The sequence below is a fragment of the Antedon mediterranea genome, chromosome 1 (assembly GCF_964355755.1).
Source record: "Antedon mediterranea chromosome 1, ecAntMedi1.1, whole genome shotgun sequence".
In the NCBI taxonomy this organism is placed as follows: domain Eukaryota; kingdom Metazoa; phylum Echinodermata; class Crinoidea; order Comatulida; family Antedonidae; genus Antedon; species Antedon mediterranea.
In genome coordinates, this window is record NC_092670.1 from 31,955,139 (window position 1) to 31,975,776 (window position 20,638).

The 20,638-nt window shown below is 33.4% G+C and overlaps 1 protein-coding gene across 1 annotated transcript; it reads left to right on the forward strand.

Moving 5' to 3' along the window:
• Positions 1 to 3,038: 3,038 nt before the first annotated feature.
• LOC140063670 (tRNA wybutosine-synthesizing protein 4-like) lies at positions 3,039 to 20,362 on the forward strand. The gene is made up of 14 exons (XM_072110121.1): positions 3,039 to 3,521; positions 6,211 to 6,334; positions 7,137 to 7,340; positions 8,092 to 8,290; positions 10,037 to 10,196; positions 10,610 to 10,708; positions 11,168 to 11,258; positions 11,836 to 11,943; positions 12,309 to 12,393; positions 12,619 to 12,873; positions 17,302 to 17,603; positions 17,953 to 18,134; positions 19,231 to 19,360; positions 20,118 to 20,362. The coding sequence occupies exons 2-14, from the start codon at positions 6,287 to 6,289 to the stop codon at positions 20,283 to 20,285; spliced, it is 2,031 nt and encodes a 676-aa protein (XP_071966222.1). The 5' UTR covers positions 3,039 to 3,521; positions 6,211 to 6,286; the 3' UTR covers positions 20,286 to 20,362.
• Positions 20,363 to 20,638: the final 276 nt, after the last annotated feature.

Below are 20,638 nucleotides of genomic sequence, written 5' to 3' on the forward strand. Positions count from 1 at the left end.
ACCAATCTGTACATATTGTTTACGATTACTAAGATAACTAATAAACAATTTTAACGAAACACCTCTAATGCCATAACGTAACAGTTTTGAAAGTAAAATATCATGATTAACAACATCAAAAGCTTTGGATAGATCAAGAAAAGTGCTTAACAAAAATTCTTTATTTTCAAATGCATTATTAATTGAATGTATAAGTTCAAGCATAGCGTGACAGGTAGAGTGTTTTTTACGAAAACCATATTGATGATTATTTAGGATGTTATGTTTAGTTAAATATGTATAAAGACGAGTATGCATTAATTTTTCTATTATTTTTGAGAGAATGGAGAGAACGGAAATCGGTCTATAATTGTTAAGTAAGTTTGCATTTCCCTTTTTAAAAACTGGGACCACTTTAGCTAATTTTATATGATCAGGTACGATTCCTGTAGTAAAAGATAAATTGATAACATAAGTAAAAGGAATTAAAATAAAAGGAGTAACTTTTTTAAGAACAGAAGGTGTAAGGGAGTCGTGTCCTGATCCTTTATTAGAGTCTAGACTGTTGATTATGTTCAACACTTCATTTTCAGTGACTGGGTTAATAACAAATGAATTAATGGGTGGGGGTGGTAAATTCGACATTGGATCAATATTATTATCTGGGATGGAGTTGAGCGTTTTTAAACCGATTTCTGAAAAATATTTGTTAAAGTGATCACATATAGAGTTAGTATCATAAATATATTCATCCCCAATTTTCAAGACTGAGGGATTTTTATTAATTTTTCTAGCTGGATTTAATACAGAATTGATCACACCCCAAACTTTCTTAATATTTGTTTTGACTTGATTGAATTTTCTTTCATAATATTGTTTTTTAGCAGTACGACAAAGAGCAATAAACAAATTATTATAACTTGTGTATGTTGTTTTGTCGTTTGGGCTTTGAGATTTAATATATTTTTTATAAAGGTAGTGTTTTCGTTGACTGCTTTTAAGAAGAGTAGGGGTCATCCAAGGCTGTTTGCATTTTTTATATTTATTTATTTTAATTTCTTTAGTGACCAAGTGTCGTTGATAAATACTAAAAAATATATCATTAAATGTATCAATAGCAGATTTATAATCAGCATTATAAACACTTGACCAATCAGCCTGCGATAGATCAAAATTTAGTGAATTTATGTCATATCCTCTGTATCCTTATGTAATTATTCGAATAAATAAAATGATTAATAAGCGCCACATGCATGTAAACAATAATTACTATTTTAATAATTGTAACACATTCCATTCAAATGAAATAGTTTAACAACCAATGAAAATCGAGTATTCACGATCTTTACGTCATATCCTCTGTATGTCAACCATGTCAAACAACTAACAGAAGACGTGACAAGCTGTTTATTGGTTTTTTGCTTGCCGTCCGTGCCCCGAGAGCATGCTGTTTTCTGTGAATTGGTTTGGTAAATAAATATACTGTAAAATTATTGGTGTAAAATCTAAAAAACACTATAGTATATATATATATGTATCATAGGTTATTAGTTGTAATTTAACTCATCAATGCTGTATTTCTTTCGTTAATTTGTAAATTATGGCACCCATCCTCTCTATATAATAGAGGCCTCCTACTAGCTAGGCTAGGCCTAGGCTAGTCTAGCTAGCTAGGCTAGGGGAAGTAGGCCAAGCTAGGCCTACTAGGCTAAGCCTTATTTTAGCAGAGACAGCAAAAGGCCTTTTTTTCATTCACCACCGAAGACGTGTTCGTGAGGTTGACATACTTCTGGGGGATACAGGAGGACCTGGCCCTGGTGGGGTGTACTCTCACTTGATTACGTGATACATATGTTATGCGCGATTTGAACGATTTGCGCAATTTGAAATTGCGCAAAAAAATCCTTGCGCAATTTGAAATTGCGCAAAGAATTCTTGCGCAATTTAAAATTGCGCAAGGATTTTTTTGCGCAATTTCAAATTGCGCAATCAACTTGCGCAATTTCAAATTGCGCAAGAAATCTTTGCGCAATTTTAAATTGCGCTGCACAATTTGTAAATTGCGCAAGATAGTTCTTGCGCAATATGACACCTTTGCGCAATTTGAAAACGAACTGTAAATTTTCCCATACATGGCTAGGCTAGGCCTAGGCAGAGGAGTTTAAAATTTAGTATTTTATTATATAGGGTAAATAAGACCATTTCAATGAAGATAATGTTAATACAGTACTCACTTTTTAAGTTTTTAATATTAGTTTAAGCTAGGCCATGTAACCTAGTCAGTATCAGTAGTCCAGACCCTAGCTAGGCTAGAGTAGTATAGCCGGCCGCCCGCGCCGCGCCCGCCTGGTGGAACACCACCGCTTCGTTTTCCTTCGTCGGTTCTTCGACGGTATGCTAACTTATAACAATATTTGCACTACTAAAATAAGGAAATGCGATATTTATCTTTAATTTTGAATCATTCTTAGAAATTACTATAAAAATATGGGTGTGCATGATTTCACAATCTGTCGAAAAACCTTGCGCAATTTGCAGATTACTTGCGCAATTTAATACGTTGCTTGCGCAATTTGAAACACATGTTTCAATTCAAATTGCGCAAGGATTTTTTTTGCGCAATTTCAAATTGCGCAAATCGTTCAAATCGCGCATAACACATATATAGTTATAGGCCTAGCCTGCCTAGTCTAGACCCCATAATTATAATACTAATAATAGTCATATGTAATGAATGAAAGTAGGCCTAGATAATCTAGCATGCATTATTCTGTTTTCTTGTGCGAATGCACATATTATAAACTAAAATAAAAATGTTTTGTTTATTTTAAAATGTGATGCCTACAGTCTACAGACAGTAATCTACAGTTAAAAATGAATAGTGAAAGTAAAATTGATATGAAAGGATTTTGAAAAATTAAATAAACTAGGCCTAGGCCTAGAGTGTGTATTACTATCATATGAATCTGTCTAATGTAAATAACCAAAACACAAAAAAATTGCTTTAAATACTTAATTTCTAATAAAACTTATTGTTCCAATGGTTTATTACTATGTCAGACATAGTAATAAACCATTGGAACAGTTTACCAGCTGACGTTGTTAATTCTGAGACCACTAACACCTTCAAGAATCGCATCGACATAATGTAGTTGATATGGGGTTAAAAAGGCATTCGCCTAAACTTTCCCATTATAACTAAACTAAACTAAACTATAGCATGACGCATCACACTTACAAAACAACTAGAAAAATACCATTCATCATTGTTTTCGGTATCGGTGGATGCAATCGGACTGAGTCAACGCACCCAAATGTTTTTTGTTGTTGTTTCCAATCGGGTTAAAACATAGCGAAATTTTTAATAAATGGAATAACTTTGTAAAGTTGACTAGAAAGTATTTATAGAAGCGAACGAACAGGATATGCAACAAGCATTTTTTAAACAGTGACATCGAAAATTATTGTCATGTTTCTGAAATTCAGAAAAACAGAATGTGCGGCCTCGGACAGCAGCATATCGAAGACGCCAGGTTGAAAGGGTAAGATTTTATTCATTTTTATAAGCCCCTGGACAGTTGGCTACAGTACGTACGTTGTGGTAAAAACTAGCTTGATAGTGGGGCCATGTGCCTAGGTCTATAGTTGGCCCATATGTATTCATTGACCAAACATTTGGTTTAGTTTATGAAAATAATACAATATTTAAATTGAAATATTTTCTCCTGACCAGCAACAATTTTGGTAACACATTGAATGCCTCAGGCAAGGTTGGTGTAGCCTATCCTTTAATTATGGATGATGAAATATTTTGAATAGTTTACCTAGTTTATCTGTTTTTGTTAAAGCCATTAAGGGTATTTTCAGACTCACAGAGTTACGGTAGAGTTATGTAAGCGGCGTACATATTTTTGTGTCTGAACCATGTCTGTTACTCCGCGCCAGTGGCGTTAGTAACTCCAGCGGGAGAGGGTAGATTTCATAACGCTAATCCAGTGATGCATCAGTGATTTTAACCTTAACCAATGAAAATACACGACCACGATTAGCAGACAGCAACTATACATACCCGTACCCTATAAATACGACAGCGAAATAGCTATGTCAAATGTATTTTCAGGTTCAGATTTTAAAGAACAGTAAAGTTGGCGTCATTGATATGATATTTTCATAAATTAAATCAATTAATCAGATAATTGTCCGTGTAACAATTACAATTTAAATTGATTTGAATTAAAATGCAATTCTACAAGTAGTAAGAACAAATCAGTAGGCCTATATTTGAAGGTAAACATTATATAAATAAAAAAAAAACAATGTAAACGATGTTAACTTTCAAGGCATTGGAATGTTTATCGTTGTGTCTGAACACTTTGGCTTTTAACGCCACGGATTACCGTACGCCTTGCATAGATAACTCCACCGTAACTCTGTGAGTCTGAACATACCCTTATAAACTAATTGAATACAGATGTTGGTAAGGAAAATAAATGTTGTACATTTAATTTGGGCCCAAGGACAGTGTCTACAGTCAGCAGGTGCAGTATTTAAATGTAGAATCTATGTCATTTTTTTGTTTTTATTCAAAGTTTTGACCCATTAGTTTTTCAGCAATTTCTTACACATTTTAAACTCATATTTATATACAATTCTATATTTTTATAATACAATTTTAGTCCTACACCAAAAACTAGACATGCTTTGAAAATAAATATCTTAATTTATCATTTTTTAATTATAGAAAGACGAATGCCCCAACTAATTTACCAGCTGAAGCAAAAACCATTTGTTCTACAAGGCTATGGTGTTATTATCAAGCATCTGGTCTTGGATCGCCATAATAGTAGTGTTGCTGCGTTTAAAAAAAAAACCACAACGATCATTCACTACATTGATGTGATTGTGATGTGATATTTTCACAGAATCTATTTGCTATCATTATACAAATATATATGCTAATGAGTTTTAACATGGAGCATTTTTATTCTAATTAATTCATAATTTAACACCTTGCTTACTTCTTGAGAACGATATCAATTTTCTTGCATCTCTTCTAATAATACAGTTTCTACACCTGTAGTAGAAAAATGAAGGGAAATGATTATGTCACTTTTTTAAATACAAAGCTGCCATACAAACCTAATAAATACTAATTATTAAATAAAATTAAAAGTAATGTTGTAAATAATTGATAAAAAGTTGGTAAACTTTTAATTAAGCTGTAAAAATAAAATGGTATGAATATCCTAATATTAATAAGACTCAGTTTAACTTTAAAACACAAGGTAGCCAATAGATACAGAAGGCTACACCAGGTTGGTTACAGGCATATTTATATTGTATTATCAATTAACTAGCCTAGACCTAGTAATATTATACAGCTACCTAAATATAGGCTACAACTTTAACTCCTCCTACTGTAGGAATAAAAACCAACAACACATGAATATACCTACCAATCTCGTCCTTTTCTCACATGTAAATTTTGTGGTAGGCTGCAAATCCCTGTGCTTTATCCTGATCCTGGTGGTCTGCGGCATCGCCAAGTAGGCCACCTTCTCCGTCTGCTGCACCATTAGGCATCCTTGGGTCGTCTTCAAATACTCCTCTCCAGGCAACGGTAACAAGATCATGCTCATCTTGGGATAATGTCGAGGATGTTAAGACAAAATATCGCTATCCATTTAATGGATATTGGATAGTTATAGTAGAAATAAGGCCTATTGTGCTGAATCTATCTACCGATTGAAAATGTTAAATGGTGTCCATACAACAACGAAAAGATGTCGAGAAAGTGTATCTCACGCATGCGTATTATCGGTTTGTGTACATAGCTTGTGGCTGAATGTTTTGCAGAAAATGAGTGTGAAAAACAAAATTAAAAATCAATTTAAAAAAAAGTAAAACAAACTGTCAAGCGGATAAGTAAATATCGAAATAGTTTTAGATTAACCCAAAAATTCTCTTCTGTACAAAAGTTTACACTTGTGACGTTATAGGCAGATTTGTTTTCCATTTCTTAGGGCTATTTTCTATACTTTATCATCATCTCCGAAATGTACTACTGTATTACAGTCAACAGTATGTAACAGATTACTATACTATACGTGTAGAAAACATAAAATGAAACTTTTTGGAACCCTTTCATATCCTCTTTAATTCCATTTCAGTAGTATGTCTCCTAGACCTACAGTGTAGCCATCAGACTCTAATGTGTGTTTTTTTTTTCAGAACCTGTGAATAGGTCTAGAGAATATTGCCTCCAAAAGAATTAAAAAAGTAAACAGTAAGGGAAACAAGATTCACAATGCCTCAAGTTGCTCAAAAGACATCAAAATCAAGAAGCGATACTGCAGTATGTCATCACACCATATGTTTTTTAAATTCTCTTTCTCAAATATTTTGAAGAAAGTTCAATTTTGTTTTGTTTTTGCTACTTTTTCTTGCTCTTGCTTTGGTCAATAGTATTTCTAAGAGCATGTTTGTTTGTAGTTACATATTATTCATATACTCAATATTGAAAAAATTTGAATTAGGCCCACGCCTACCAAGAACGAAATGGACCAGTAGAACTACTCTACGTACCCTACACTTCCAAAAGATGCACTGGGTTCTAATGTGTACACTGGACGTCCAGTTCTACCGCCAGAACTATAGGTGGGCAGAGTCTTGAATCTGTGCCACTTCCAGTATTATGTCTACTTGGTTTGTGGTGCCCTGCTTTAACCGCTCGTCAACTCCACTTTGAGTTGACTTTTGATCATTGATAGACTTAGAACCAGGACATAATTGTGAGTAGCTGAGCGGTTATGACAGTGGAACTGTAATTCATAGCCATAACATCAGCAAGGGTTTGAGGCTCACTCGCTCCATGGTTCTGGTGGTAGAACAAGTCTTTTCTGACGGATTATAAACTATAGGTCCAGTGTACACATATTGCTCATGTGCACTTTAAAGAACCTACAGTAGTACATCTTTCGAAACGTGTAGGGGGTTACCCCATTGTACAAGTTCACACACTGAGCCACTGTCGTGGCGTTGTACAGTACTGGCGCCGTAGTTGGCTGCCCGTGACACGACATGACCCTTTGGTCCACAAAATAATACTATATAAATGTCGCATTATATTATATAACTGTAAACATTTTTTTATACAGGTTCAAGGTACAAATGACAGTAGCATTGTAAGCAAATGTTCAATGGTGAGCAGAGGTTATTTCCAGGATGAGTTTGTGGGTCACTTTGTTGCTAAGCAATCCAGAAGGTCATCTTTAATTAATAGGGGCTACTATGTTAGAGCCAAGGCCCTAGAGCATGTATTCAAGTCTTTCTTCATCTGGTGCAAAGGAAAAGAGAATCAGGTAAGCGACAAATAGGTAACTATTCATAATTTGATCATAGCATAATCATGGTCATAAATTTGCAAAGTTATCATAAAATTCTACCATTGCCAATTGACCGAAAGATTAGTTTGACAAAAAAAGTGTGGTGTGCCCAAATATGGCAGTGATGTGACTTCATCGTGTCCATATATGGGCACATCGCATTTTTTTCTCACATAAAGTGTGATAGTGTAGACAAAGCTTTAGATAGATGATCACTGATTATGTTTAAATAGTAGAGTATAACGCAAGTAATGAAAGGGAAACCATGATGATCCAATAAAGAAAAAATGTTGAATCATGGCTTCCCTTTCATTATTTCAATTAATTATTATACAATTTGTATAAGTGAAAATTTTGATTTGGCCGGAATGTAGCATGATTCAATTGTACAAAATAAACAATTATTCATGCTCCTCTTTTCCCACTGTGGTTGATGCAACTGATTTTCGTTACTGTATCTAGATCTCCCAAGTATCATAGGAATATTTGGTAAATCAATATCGCATGTGTTTCACATGTATCTCCTTGTATCATAAACTACTCATTTAACCTAACCTTACATTATACAGGCATCGCATGTTATACAATTTAGGTGCTGTATTACCGAATACAGAATACATATGCTTAGCCTTTAGTAGTGCCCATATACACTCTTGGTTTAATGAGATTACCTCACTACTAACACTCAATATAACCCCTAATTTTTAACCACATTGTTTATGTTCAGGTTATTTCTCTAGGTGCTGGATTTGACTCTGCATACTTCAGATTGAAATCGGAAGGACTTTTGAAGGACACCCAGTTTGTCGAGGTTGACTTTCCAGACCTTGTTCGCAGAAAGGTCGCACTCATACACAACAATCCCAAATTAAATGGACTTCTTGAAGATGAGTTGAAGATTCCAGATAAAATTGAGAAACTAAAAGGTAATTTCAGAGTTATTCTTAGTGTAAATAAAGACTTGCATTTAAAATTTAGAATTTAAACTATGGTACCGAATCACAGGGCATCATTTATAAGGAGCGCCTGCGCGACCGCGCTCCTCAACAGGCTTCGAGGAGAGCAATTTATCGCGCTCCTTAATTTTCAAAATAGAGCCTAGCTTTAGACAGTGTTGATTTTTCTGTCAAGAGGCCTAAAAACACGTGGATTTTTAAAAGTTAAAACCAATCTAGGCCTAGGCTAATAATATATAAGCTAAGTTATAAAGCTACAAGCCTAATGGCAGTCCCTCGTTTTTAAGGATCGCGAGCGCGATCGCAATCAACAACCTTCGAAAAGGAGAGCAATTCATCGCGCTCCATCTCACAGTGCGAGGTACCAACAAAGGGGATTCCCCTGCCTGCGCGCATTCAAGGGCGAGTTTACTTCATCGCCTCATAGTGCAACCAGTACGGTGTCATAGAAACACCTCCTTTACAGGAAGATCATGTCCCAACCAATAATTTTTCCCTTTATGTTTTTATGGAACGAGTTAATAAAATATATTTAATTTTAAAAGGAAACATTAATATAGGAGGCCTAAATATAATGTTTATTATTTAAAAAAGCTTAGCTGCTGGTTGCTTTAATTATGGCATTTTGAAGATGGATTATTTCTTCGAAAGTTCTAACCAATTTTGGTCACTCAAATCCTCATCAAAACACGTGCTGATGTGTGACGTCAGCATCTTCTAGAAGCTCTCTCAGCTGGCCCTCCCCTATTGTGCGTGCGCCCATGTGTGACACATGTAAACACGATCAAATATCTTTCTTAATTATTTTAAAATGACACTTTGTAACTTATTATCAATATTTTAATGGCTGTTGCATGTTAGAATTGTATAATTTATGAATTGCAGGTAAATACTTTTCAGGTTTTCTGTCTGATTTCTAGGCCAACAAGCTAGGCTAGAAAAGCTAGGCTAAAGGCATATAGTTGGCCAGGACAGGATTCTCCAGGCTCCTGAAACCCAATCTACCCAGGCAGGCCATAAAAAAAAAATTGGCTTGAGTTTTTTGTACTGTAGAATAATACGATCCCCACGGAAAATATTGTGTGTAAAGGTGGGTGTGGGGGATTTTAGGGGAGAGGTACAGTATACATTTGTTGTGCCCGGGGGGGGGGGGGTATCCCCTGTCGGGCAAAAAAATGTGTACAAAAAATTAATAAGGGCCAGCCATTTTTAATAAGGGCGACCATCTTTCAACTTCAACATAAATATTTGAGGAGAGCGATTTAAAATTTTTGCAAGGAGAGCGAATTGCTCTCCTCGGTGATTTGAGGAGAGCGATTTGTTGCTCTCCTGGGTTTTGCATACGTGATGCCCTGGAATCATATCAGATTTAGATCCCTCTTATGGAAATCTTTGACACAGTATAAAGGTATTTATACTGCTACCAATGCATTCTTAAACCATGGGGCATTACCACCTCTCCTCTCAGAATTCGCATTGTTAATTTATTTTTTTGGGTTTCTAACACCCCATTTAACTTACTCATGTTTGACCATGATACTGTTACTCTCTAGACTGTGTAATCAAACCTTATCAAGGCAATCACCACAGCCCAGAGCAGGCCTAAGACTACTGGAGAATTATTACTCAATTGCCTACCCAGGGGCAGTCATAAATATGCAAAAATGAGATTGATAAAGTTGTCTTGCTTACTGAAAAATATTACCTTTTTTCTAGATGTGTGCCCTTTATATTGCTCACCAGACTATCACATCATTGGTTGTGACTTAAAACAAGTAGCCAAGTTGACATCTTGTCTGGAGCATTGTGGCATAGATTGTCAACTTCCAACTTTAGTATTATCAGAATGTGTCATCACTTACATGGGTGCAAAAAGGTGAGTTTTCTTAATATCGTATTACAACTTATGATAAGGACACATCTGTACACAATAGCAAGGGCTGAAATGAACCAGTACACTAGGGTAATCTCTTAGGTTTTTTGAAGGATGCATGGGTTGTTTTATAGTGTACCCAAGCCAAATAATATGCATATTGGACCTCCTGTTTTAAGTCCATATCACAAATACCAATTGATGGTAGCATTCACCACTAAGGAAAGGCATGGTATTTTCGATGGAAAGGGTAAAGTTTAATAATAAATGAAAGTTTCAATGCCTACTGGCTGATTAAGAAGACCAATATTTATTATCAAAATGGTTGTCGCAAGGCTGGTTCGTTTTGGGAGATTCCATTGTCAATAGAAAATCATTAATTTTGTATAAACCCTGAATTGTTTTACTTTTTATAGTTCAAATCCAGCTATTCAATGGATTGCAGAATCATTTCCTCATGCTATGTTTGTAACATATGAGCAGATCTATCCCCATAATGCATTTGGTAAAGTAATGTAAGTACACTCCTAATATGGTCATGGTAACTATGACATTTCACCCTGTATTACTACTGTAAATAAAATGATTTGGTAATTCACCTATACCTCTTACATATCGCCTAGTATTAAGGGTCTTTCCGGTCAGTCACCAGCAAATCAAATCGAACGTCAATGTTTCCTTTACAACCAGCTATGCACATATAGATTGGCTAATAGCCGTGTGGATCGTTGAGTATATGAAACTGTGACTTTCAATTTGATTTGCCGATGCTGGACAGGAACCATTCCGGAACAGATGTGAAAGACCCTCAACTCCGGAATTTACACACATCAATACATACAAAAATACCAGATTCCCTGATGTATGTAAACTCTAGTTTTGCTAGGCGATGAAGTGAAGAATACAGAACAGATACATAACGTGTTTTTTATATTATGTTGTTTTACTGATAGCATATAGTTGTTTTTTCATAGGTGTAGCCATTTCAAAAAGATTGGTTCGCCATTGAAAAGTATAGAAAGGTATCCAACACCAGAACACCACAAACAGAGGTATTGTACATTGGTAAGATAAACTGCTAAAGAATGCCAGTATTTCTTGTTCAGTTTGAAATCAAGATGTTAATTGTCGGAACATTAAGTTCTGATTTAATATGAATTCACTAAATTGTGTTCATATCCGAAAGCAATTGCCTATCTAATAAAGCCTACCAGTGGCTGGTGTAAAGATATACAACAATTATTAAATAACAAATAGCTAAAATTAAACTTACAAATTAAATTTACAGAGAGAAATGTCTTTTGTATATGGGTGTATAGTAGGCTGTTATTGATTACCAACATATATAACATTTAACAGCACAGTATGGCTATAATGTTTTTTATACATTTGTGACTTATAAATAGAAAATTTATTATGTGATAGATTTTAATTTGTCGCATCATCCTTGATTTTCAATGCCGTGGATTAGCATACACCTTGTATTCAAATAGAAACATTAATGCTGTGAATTGAGTATGGTATTTACCATGCTAATTCCAGCATTATGGCTATTAATAATTCATGCATTCGTTTTCTTTATTTAGGAGTGCTAAGCCAGGCACATTTTCCCAGCGTTGCTAATTCTTTTTTTTCTTCATAGGGATGGGCTAGCAGTGTATGTATTGATATGAATGAACTTTACTGCAATATTTTATCTCTAGAAGAAAAAAATAGAATTGAAGATTTAGAATTATTTGATGAATATGAGGCAAGTAATTTAATTAATTTAAAGTATGGAGTTAGGGTAGCTTAGTGGTTAGGACACTTGACTATCAAACAAAAAAAAGAGTTCAATTTTGTCTGCGAAGTACTAAGGGGGATAAGCCGGCTTGGAAATCAAATGGCCACAACACCACATAATACTAAGTGGTCAACTCATTACACTATATGAATGAATACAGGACTCACCTTTATTTGGAAAAACATTTGGAAAAGAAAATTTATCTACATTTGTCCCTCTAACTTGCATAAGTAAAAAATATGTCTACATGTTTCAAAATCTGCGTGTGTTTACAGTTTTTTGGGAGAATATGATTGGTTGGAAAGTTTAACATGTAACATTTTTATTTACAGGAGTTTCATGCTAAGTGTTCCCATTACATGATATGTTGTGCATTCAATGGATCTTGTCAGGAGCTCAAGTCACAAATTAAATCAGGTTTGTACCTTTTGTATTCTGTTCTTCAAAAATGTAAAACCCAAAATGAATCGGTTATTATATTACCTGAGATATTCCCATTTTATGAGGCATAAAATAGAAGGTTCGTAATTAAGAAATGTGTAAATAAGAAGGTTGACTGTACAGTACTGTATAAAAAATAGTTATTATTTATTTTTCAAACGTGTCAATTTTTAAAATTAAAATTATATTATTTTTTCAAAGAAAATTCATTAAGCAATAAAGAAGAAGTAAATTATGAAACACCGTCCATACCTAGTTCAATCTATCCGTGTACTCCAGAGGGAGCAGTCAAACGATATGGCCACACAAGTTCATTTGTAGATGCAACTAAAATTGTCATTTCTGGTGGGTTTGGAGTTACATCTAGCGGTCATACAAAGGTATCACAAGTCCATGTCTTGGACACTGAATCCAGAAACCTTACAGAGATTGAATGTGAAGATGCAGATGCAATAGGTTTGTATGTTTATTTTTGTTTGCAAGACATGCAATTATTTGTGGTTATCTAATCAGTTGCATACTATGAAAATATGAAACTAGCTTGCAGTTATCCTAACCCGTGACTAACAATAAGTTAATGATGTATTGCCCCTCCCCCCCCAAAAAAAAAAAAAAACATGAAAAATGAAGATTAACTAAATTTGAACTCGTCACTACGGACGAGTTAGGTTATCCGCAGCGCAAAAGCCACGTGCACGTCATACGTTAGAATATTGCGCGCAAAATAGATGAGTGGAAATAGATGAAAAATAGGCGTTGAGTCAAACAAATTGCAACAGTTTGTTTTTTTGCTGAAATATGCTCAACTATATGTAGATATTATCATATCCAAAATCTACCCTGATCTGCCCATTATAAATTACCTAATTTGCATAAAATCAAAATGGCTGCCATTTTACAACTTTGATCCCAATTATCTCTTAAACCATAAAGAATTTGGTATAAGAATGTATTGAACACAAATATAAACATGACCCCAAAGATTCAGAATAATATATTTGATTTGTCTTTGGGGTCAAGGTCAAAGGTCATTCCAGTTTGACATCTAAATTATGCTAATTATCTCTTAATCCATTTGGTATTTTGAATAAGAATGTATAAGTACAAATATAAACATGACCCTTAAGATTCAGAATAGCACATTTGATTTTTCATCTTACCCTGGGGTCACTGGGTCAAAGGTCACAATATAAAAAAATTCAAATTATCCTTTAAATCAATTTGCACAGTAGTCTTACTACTACTAAAAGCATAGCATATACAGTACAGACATTGCAGCAGATTGATGTCTGCACACTGCGCCCACACCCCTCCCACCCAGAGATTACTAGGTCAATTTTGAAAAAATTGTTTATTTATAAATATTATAACTACTAAATTTACATAGTATCAGTAGGTCATTTACTTTATACCATACAGTATAGCTTATTTTGACATTTACTTTTACATTTAGGCATACCTACTTTAGTAGACCTACGAAGCTTTATAACCTTACATTTCTGAAACATTGGTCACAAAAATGTCTAAATAATTCTTGGGTCGGACTCGATCGTCAATGGAGTTACTTTTTAAGATGTTTTTGCCATACTCTGGACAATTCTCGCTTCACTGAGAATTCAGTAAAATTACGTCAGAGTAGACCAATAAACTTAGCTTTCTGATTTAGTAATTTAAATTATCATCTATAATTTTTTTTTAAATCAAATTATCTACAATTAAACTAAGCAACAACAGTTGCAAAGAACTAGTTTTGTTAAAGTATACTTTAGTAAGTATCACAATGACTTACTGTCTTACTGTATTCATTACTGTCTTACTGTATTCATTACTGTCTTACTGTATTCATTACTGTCTTACTGTATTCATTACTGTCTTACTGTATTCATTACTGTCTTACTGTATTCATTACTGTCTTACTGTATTCATTACTGTCTTACTGTATTCATTACTGTCTTACTGTATTCATTACTGTCTTACTGTATTCATTACTGTCTTACTGTATTCATTACTGTCTTACTGTATTCATTACTGTCTTACTGTATTCATTACTGTCTTACTGTATTCATTACTGTCTTACTGTATTCATTACTGTCTTACTGTATTCATTACTGTCTTACTGTATTCATTACTGTCTTACTGTATTCATTACATTCTCGATTGAAGCATCATTTTGCTAATAAAAGTATTAGTAAATACTGTTACTTAATCCTAATATATACTGATACTTTAAAATGTTTGTTTAGATAAATTTTAACATACACAAAGGGTATTTAAATATGAATACAAACTACACTTGTTTTTAATGGCTGGATTTTTTTTAATTTTCATCCATCTCAAACTTTAGGGTGTTACGAAAGATTCTATTTTTTTTAATGTATCTTTATATTATTTTCTGTATTTGTGTCATTTGAGAGCAGAGGACTCGTTCTTATACTAAAGTAAACTATAGACACTTCGAAAGATTTTTAGTTCACAAAGTCTCTGTATTCTTAATACACAGAATATGTCATCTTTCACTACTGCACCCACTTTGGTTAGTACAACTTAAAAGGGTCAGATTTTACTGTTTCAAGTGGTCGGTTACTGTTTGAACCACATGACCTCCATTTTCACAGTTACAAATTTTGTAAGGGTAAAGGTGTTTCGACACTTTCCCATAATTTAAGTTTAAACACTTCACACAACCAGCCAGGATTGACAGTTTTTGTGTGACATATTTTAGCATAGTGTACTATAATCTAAAAAATAAACCAAATATAATAAATGTAATTCCTTACAATTAAAACACCTTTCCTAATAGTCTGATCCTTGAAGTTAACTCAAATGAGCTTTTCAAAATAGATATGATTTGTTCATAGGTACATCATCCAAATTGAAATGAATTCACTTCATAATTGGAGTATTTTATATGGTAAGATAATGACATTTATCTTGACCCAATACAAATCAAATGCAAATCATAAGAACATATTATGTATATTTCTATTAAATACATTCTTGTTCAAAATACCTGATGTTTTGAGAGATAATTAGCATATTTCATATTGCATAACTAGATGACATTTGACTTTGACCCCATACAACTCAATTGCATCTTTCTGAATATTTTGGGTCATATTTATATTAAATACATTCTTGTTAAAAATACCTGATGTTTTGAGAGATAATTAGCATATTTTATATGGCATAATTAGATGACATTTGACTTTGACCCCATATACAACTCAATTGCATCATTCTGAATATTTTGGGTCATATTTATATTAAATACATTCTTGTTAAAAATACCTGATGTTTTGAGAGTTATTTTCAAATTTTATATAGTGTAATTAGATAACCTTTTGAATCTTGAACCCTAATACAACTCAATTACTGTACATTATTTTAAACCGTTAGGGTCATATTTAGGCCTATTTGTACTATAGTTAAACATTCTTATTCTAAATACCTAATGGATTAAGAGATAATTAGCATATTTTAGAGGCCATACTGGAATGACCTTTGACCTTGACCCCAAAGACAAATCAAATATATTATTTTAAATCTTTAGGGTAACATTTATATTTGTACTTATACATTCTTATTCAAAATACCTAATGGATTAAGAGATAATTAGCATAATTTAGATGTCAAACTGGAATGACCTTTGACCTTGACCCCAAAGACAAATCAAATATATTATTCTGAATCTTTGGGGTCATGTTTATATTTGTGTTCAATACATTCTTATACCAAATTCTTTATGGTTTAAGAGATAATTGGGATCAAAGTTGTAAAATGGCAGCCATTTTGATTTTATGCAAATTAGGTAATTTATAATGGGCAGATCAGGGTAGATTTTGGATATGATAATATCTACATATAGTTGAGCATGTTTCAGCAAAAAAACAAACTGTTGCAATTTGTTTGACTGAAAAGTCTATTTCCACTCATCTAAAAAAACGATTATGGCATTGGAAAAATGTTTGTGCGCTCTCTATTTTGCGTCACGTCTAAGTATATACGGTATAACACTATATTGTATACGTACTACATACAGTGCAGAATAGGTGAAAATAAGTGACCAAAGTTATTGACGCTTTTGAACATGATGACGTCATCACAATTTAAAAAATGGTGAATTATGCGAAAGATAATTGATTGACCTAGACAACAATAAAAAAAATTGAGGGAATTGGAACACGGATAAAGGAGATGCGCTCTATTAAATGTGACGAGCTATGACGAAAGAGTCAAAAATCCTATATTTCATATTCGAGTGGCCATACGATGACGTCACAATGTCCGGTTAGCCATATCGATGCATGATTCGATATCTACAACTCATCGACTTCCAGAATATGTAATTTTAAAAAAGTTCACCACGTAGTTTACAATCTATGACTGTTTAAAAAAAGGCATAATTTTGACGAATTTTTGAACTTTTTCATAAAAAACGTGCGCAAATTTTCAAATTCTACGTGCTCGTATGACATGATTTTAAGTCAAAATTGTTTGAAAGTTGGCAAAATTACTAGAGAAAGCTGAAAAAACAAAAATCAAGCAAAAAAAGGATGTTTTTGACCTACGTGCGCACGCGCGCCCAAAAAAATTGCGCACGCGTGGGAATTTTTTTAATGTTTAGAATGACATGAAACGCTTAGAAAATTGATTAGAAGTTGATTTTTCGTATTTTGAAATTTTAAACGCGCGTGCGTGAATAATAAAGCTCTACTTCAATCTTATGAGCACCTACATGATCGTGTTTATACCTATACTTAGAAAATACTTCTATAATTTTATTGATTCACAGAAATACTCAATTCAATACTTTTTTAAGTGAATCAAAATTTCATATCGAAATTATTTTTATATATTATAATCAATATTGTTTTTTTTTCTTAGATTGTCGAATGCATCACACCTTAACCAGACTAACCGACAACCAACTGCTTATTTTCGGTGGTAGAAAGTCTCCTGCGAAACCTTTAAATAACTCCTGCCTCTTTAGTATATTACCGGACGGCAAACGCTACTCATGTAAACCCCTTCAGTGTTCTGTAGAACCAGAAGCACGCTGGAGGCACTCGTCAACACTGATGAATATATCTGGAAGTAAACAGGTTGTTGTTTATGGCGGGAAGTCAACAAAAATAGTATTTGGTGATTTGTGGTTAATGGATGTTGAAAGCAAAAAGTGGTCTGAAGTAAGCTATCCACATTTCACAAGAGTAATTGTTTACAAGACCACCTTTCTATGCACTGCAGAAAAAGTAACATGCAATTTAACATAGCCTACACTGGAAACTGGATGCTAAAAATCTATTATTAGCTATTTTAGAAAAGATTGTTTTAGTATTACTATTAGTGGTGAAATTTGCCTGCCGATCAGTTTGGGTGCCCATAAGAATCGCAAAAGCTAGGCCTTGTTAGTCTCTTGTTTTAAAAGCCTACTTCAGCAAAAATGATGGCTACGGGCTTGTAGTTAGGGTCATATGGCATCAAATAGTGTGAAACCTGCATTGGCCTAACTATTTTAGTCTTTGCATTTTGTAGGTGGTATTACCCCAGCCTAGGCCAACTCCAAGGCACTCGCAATCATGCTGTGTGTGGGGTAGTCAACTCTTAATAACTGGGGGTTTAGATAGTAATGAAGATCCAGTTGGTGTTATAGCATTGGTCAACACTGTTGATTGGACTTGGAGTACATTGAAGACATCTCAGGTGATTCAACCAAGGTAATTACCCAGTCAGCATTAGCCAATTGAGTTCTGTTTTTCTATTCAGCCTGTTTTTTCTTTCTGGCAACAATCTAAAATGCTACTAGTTTCAGACGACAACTTTGATTTCCTTTAAAGCTCAGGTACAGGCATGAATTTTAAATATAATATTTGGTTAATTGTACATAAATCAAGTATTTGTAACAGAAATCGAGACGAAAAAACATGAATTTCCCTTAATATGGTCAAATACAAAATTTGGCAAAATTCTTCCATAAAAACCAGGAAGACTTTTTTTCAGTAGTTAGGTAGTTAACCTAATGTAATAACATGTCTGGTGACTCCCTAGACGGTGAAAAAAGATGGTGGATATACGGTGGATAATTTTTGCTATAGCATGAAAATAAAAATCTGAAGTTGAATAAAAATATCAGAAATGTAATATTCAAGTTATATTACCTATATTTAGTCATCTGATAACATTTTTTACCACACCATTTATTTTTCATAGCTTTTTAAAATGCCTCTCTATTTACAAAATTTGTGTACAAAAGAATAGAGATTTTACTGTGTAATTTGAACTATCCCCCCACTGATAAGAAAGTGCTTATTTTCAACAAGCTCGTGTAACACAAATAAAATCCCAAAAATTATGAAACATAGGGGAAACTATAGATCGATAATTATTGGAATGTATGATCAATAGAAATTTTTTGCCCGCACCTGGCCTTTAAAGTTGTTAAGTATATACCCTTCCCATTTATGTGGTGTTATAACTTGGGGTCAAAGATCAAGATAACTTGGTCAATAGTAAAAGTAGCTAAGTTTTTGGGTGAAGGTCACAAAATTCATCCAACTGGATTCTCTTTTTTCCTGCTTTTTTTTCTGGTTTTATTTATTTTTTATAATTTTAAGCATATACTGTAATGTTTATACTATAATTTTTTGCCTTTTTTATATTGAATTAATTTAAACAAATGTTTGGTGTCGTGTACATTTTGCTTTAGATTTTCCACAATTGTTTCCATCTTGTTTATAGTGTAACCTCGTATATATTTGATGCTGAAATGCCAACTGTTTGGATTATTTCTGATTTGTTATAATTACTTCCTAGGTATTCACATACCAGTCATGTTGTCAATGACCAGTTACTACTTGTTGGTGGTGTGGGCTTATCTCCAGTAACGTTTGGTGTAACCTCAATAAATCTTCTAAATGGATTAGTCCTTAACTACTCATTATCGGTAAGTGTTTTACATTGTAACTGAAATCTATGGACAATATAGCAAGTTAATTTCTGTTCTTCATATTTCCTTTATGCGTTCAGGTGCAGCTACACACATAACTTTAAAACCCTAAAAAGGAGCTTGTCAATTCATTATAAAAGAGTTTAAGGTATCATGTCAACACTATTCGACTGTAATAAGGCTATACATACATTTTTTCACTGCAATTTAGTTCGTTTCCTTCAAAGTAAAAAGCAATCATTGCAATAATAATTAATACACAAAACAACCTTATATAATAAATGCATAGACAGGTTAAAGATGTATTGTCCCCTGACAAAAGAAATTATTGAAATATGCCATTTTAATGTAACATAATAGATATTCACTTTGACCAAAAATGAGATAAAAAAAAAGGTATTTACCTGACAAAATTGTAATTTTAAGAAAAAAATAGTCAAATTCCCTGCCAGCCAATGGATTTTCGGTTGAATTTAACCATTTATTTTGTCATTTTAGAAATGAAAACATTATTTTTTTGTTTTTTTTTCTACAGAATTAATAAACTTTTTAAAACTACAAAATAACCTATTCAAAGTTTAATTTAATTTTAATTTTTCATGTTTTTGAGGGACAATACATCTTAAAATGATAAACAAAATGTAGTTACTGCAATTTTACTGCAGTAACTACATTTTGTTTGACTTTGATAGTAAAAGAATTGCAAAATCTAGACAATTGTACTCATATCGTGGTAAAATGTTCTTTCTTACAGACTGATGCGAGTCCTGAAAAACCTATTATGCTTTTTAAGTTCACAAGTGAGTTTTTAAAGGATGAAAACAAACTTGTAGTGTTCGGTGGCGGTGGAAATTGCTTCTCCTTTGGTACACACTTTAATGCAACACCTATCTGTTTAGATATTAGCAACATTGTGTCTTGACATTGATGTTATGGTAATTGATGAAACCTTATTAAGTATGACAAATATCATTTCAAGCTGTACTAGCTACATGAGTGAAAAATGTAATGTGATTATTATTATTTAATATTATTGAATTTTGAATATTTTCATGAGATGAAAGATCAACTTTTCAATCAATCGTTCGATTTATATAGCACCATTCCAACATTCATTGCTCATGGCGCTGTAGAAAAAAATCAGAAAAGGTGAGTTTTGAGTACTGACTTAAAGTGACTCAATAGTGATGTGTGTTTAATGTATAAGGGTATGTGGTTCCAGAGCCTAAGTCCAGCAATACTGAAAGTCCGATCTCCCCAACTATGTTTGCTCCT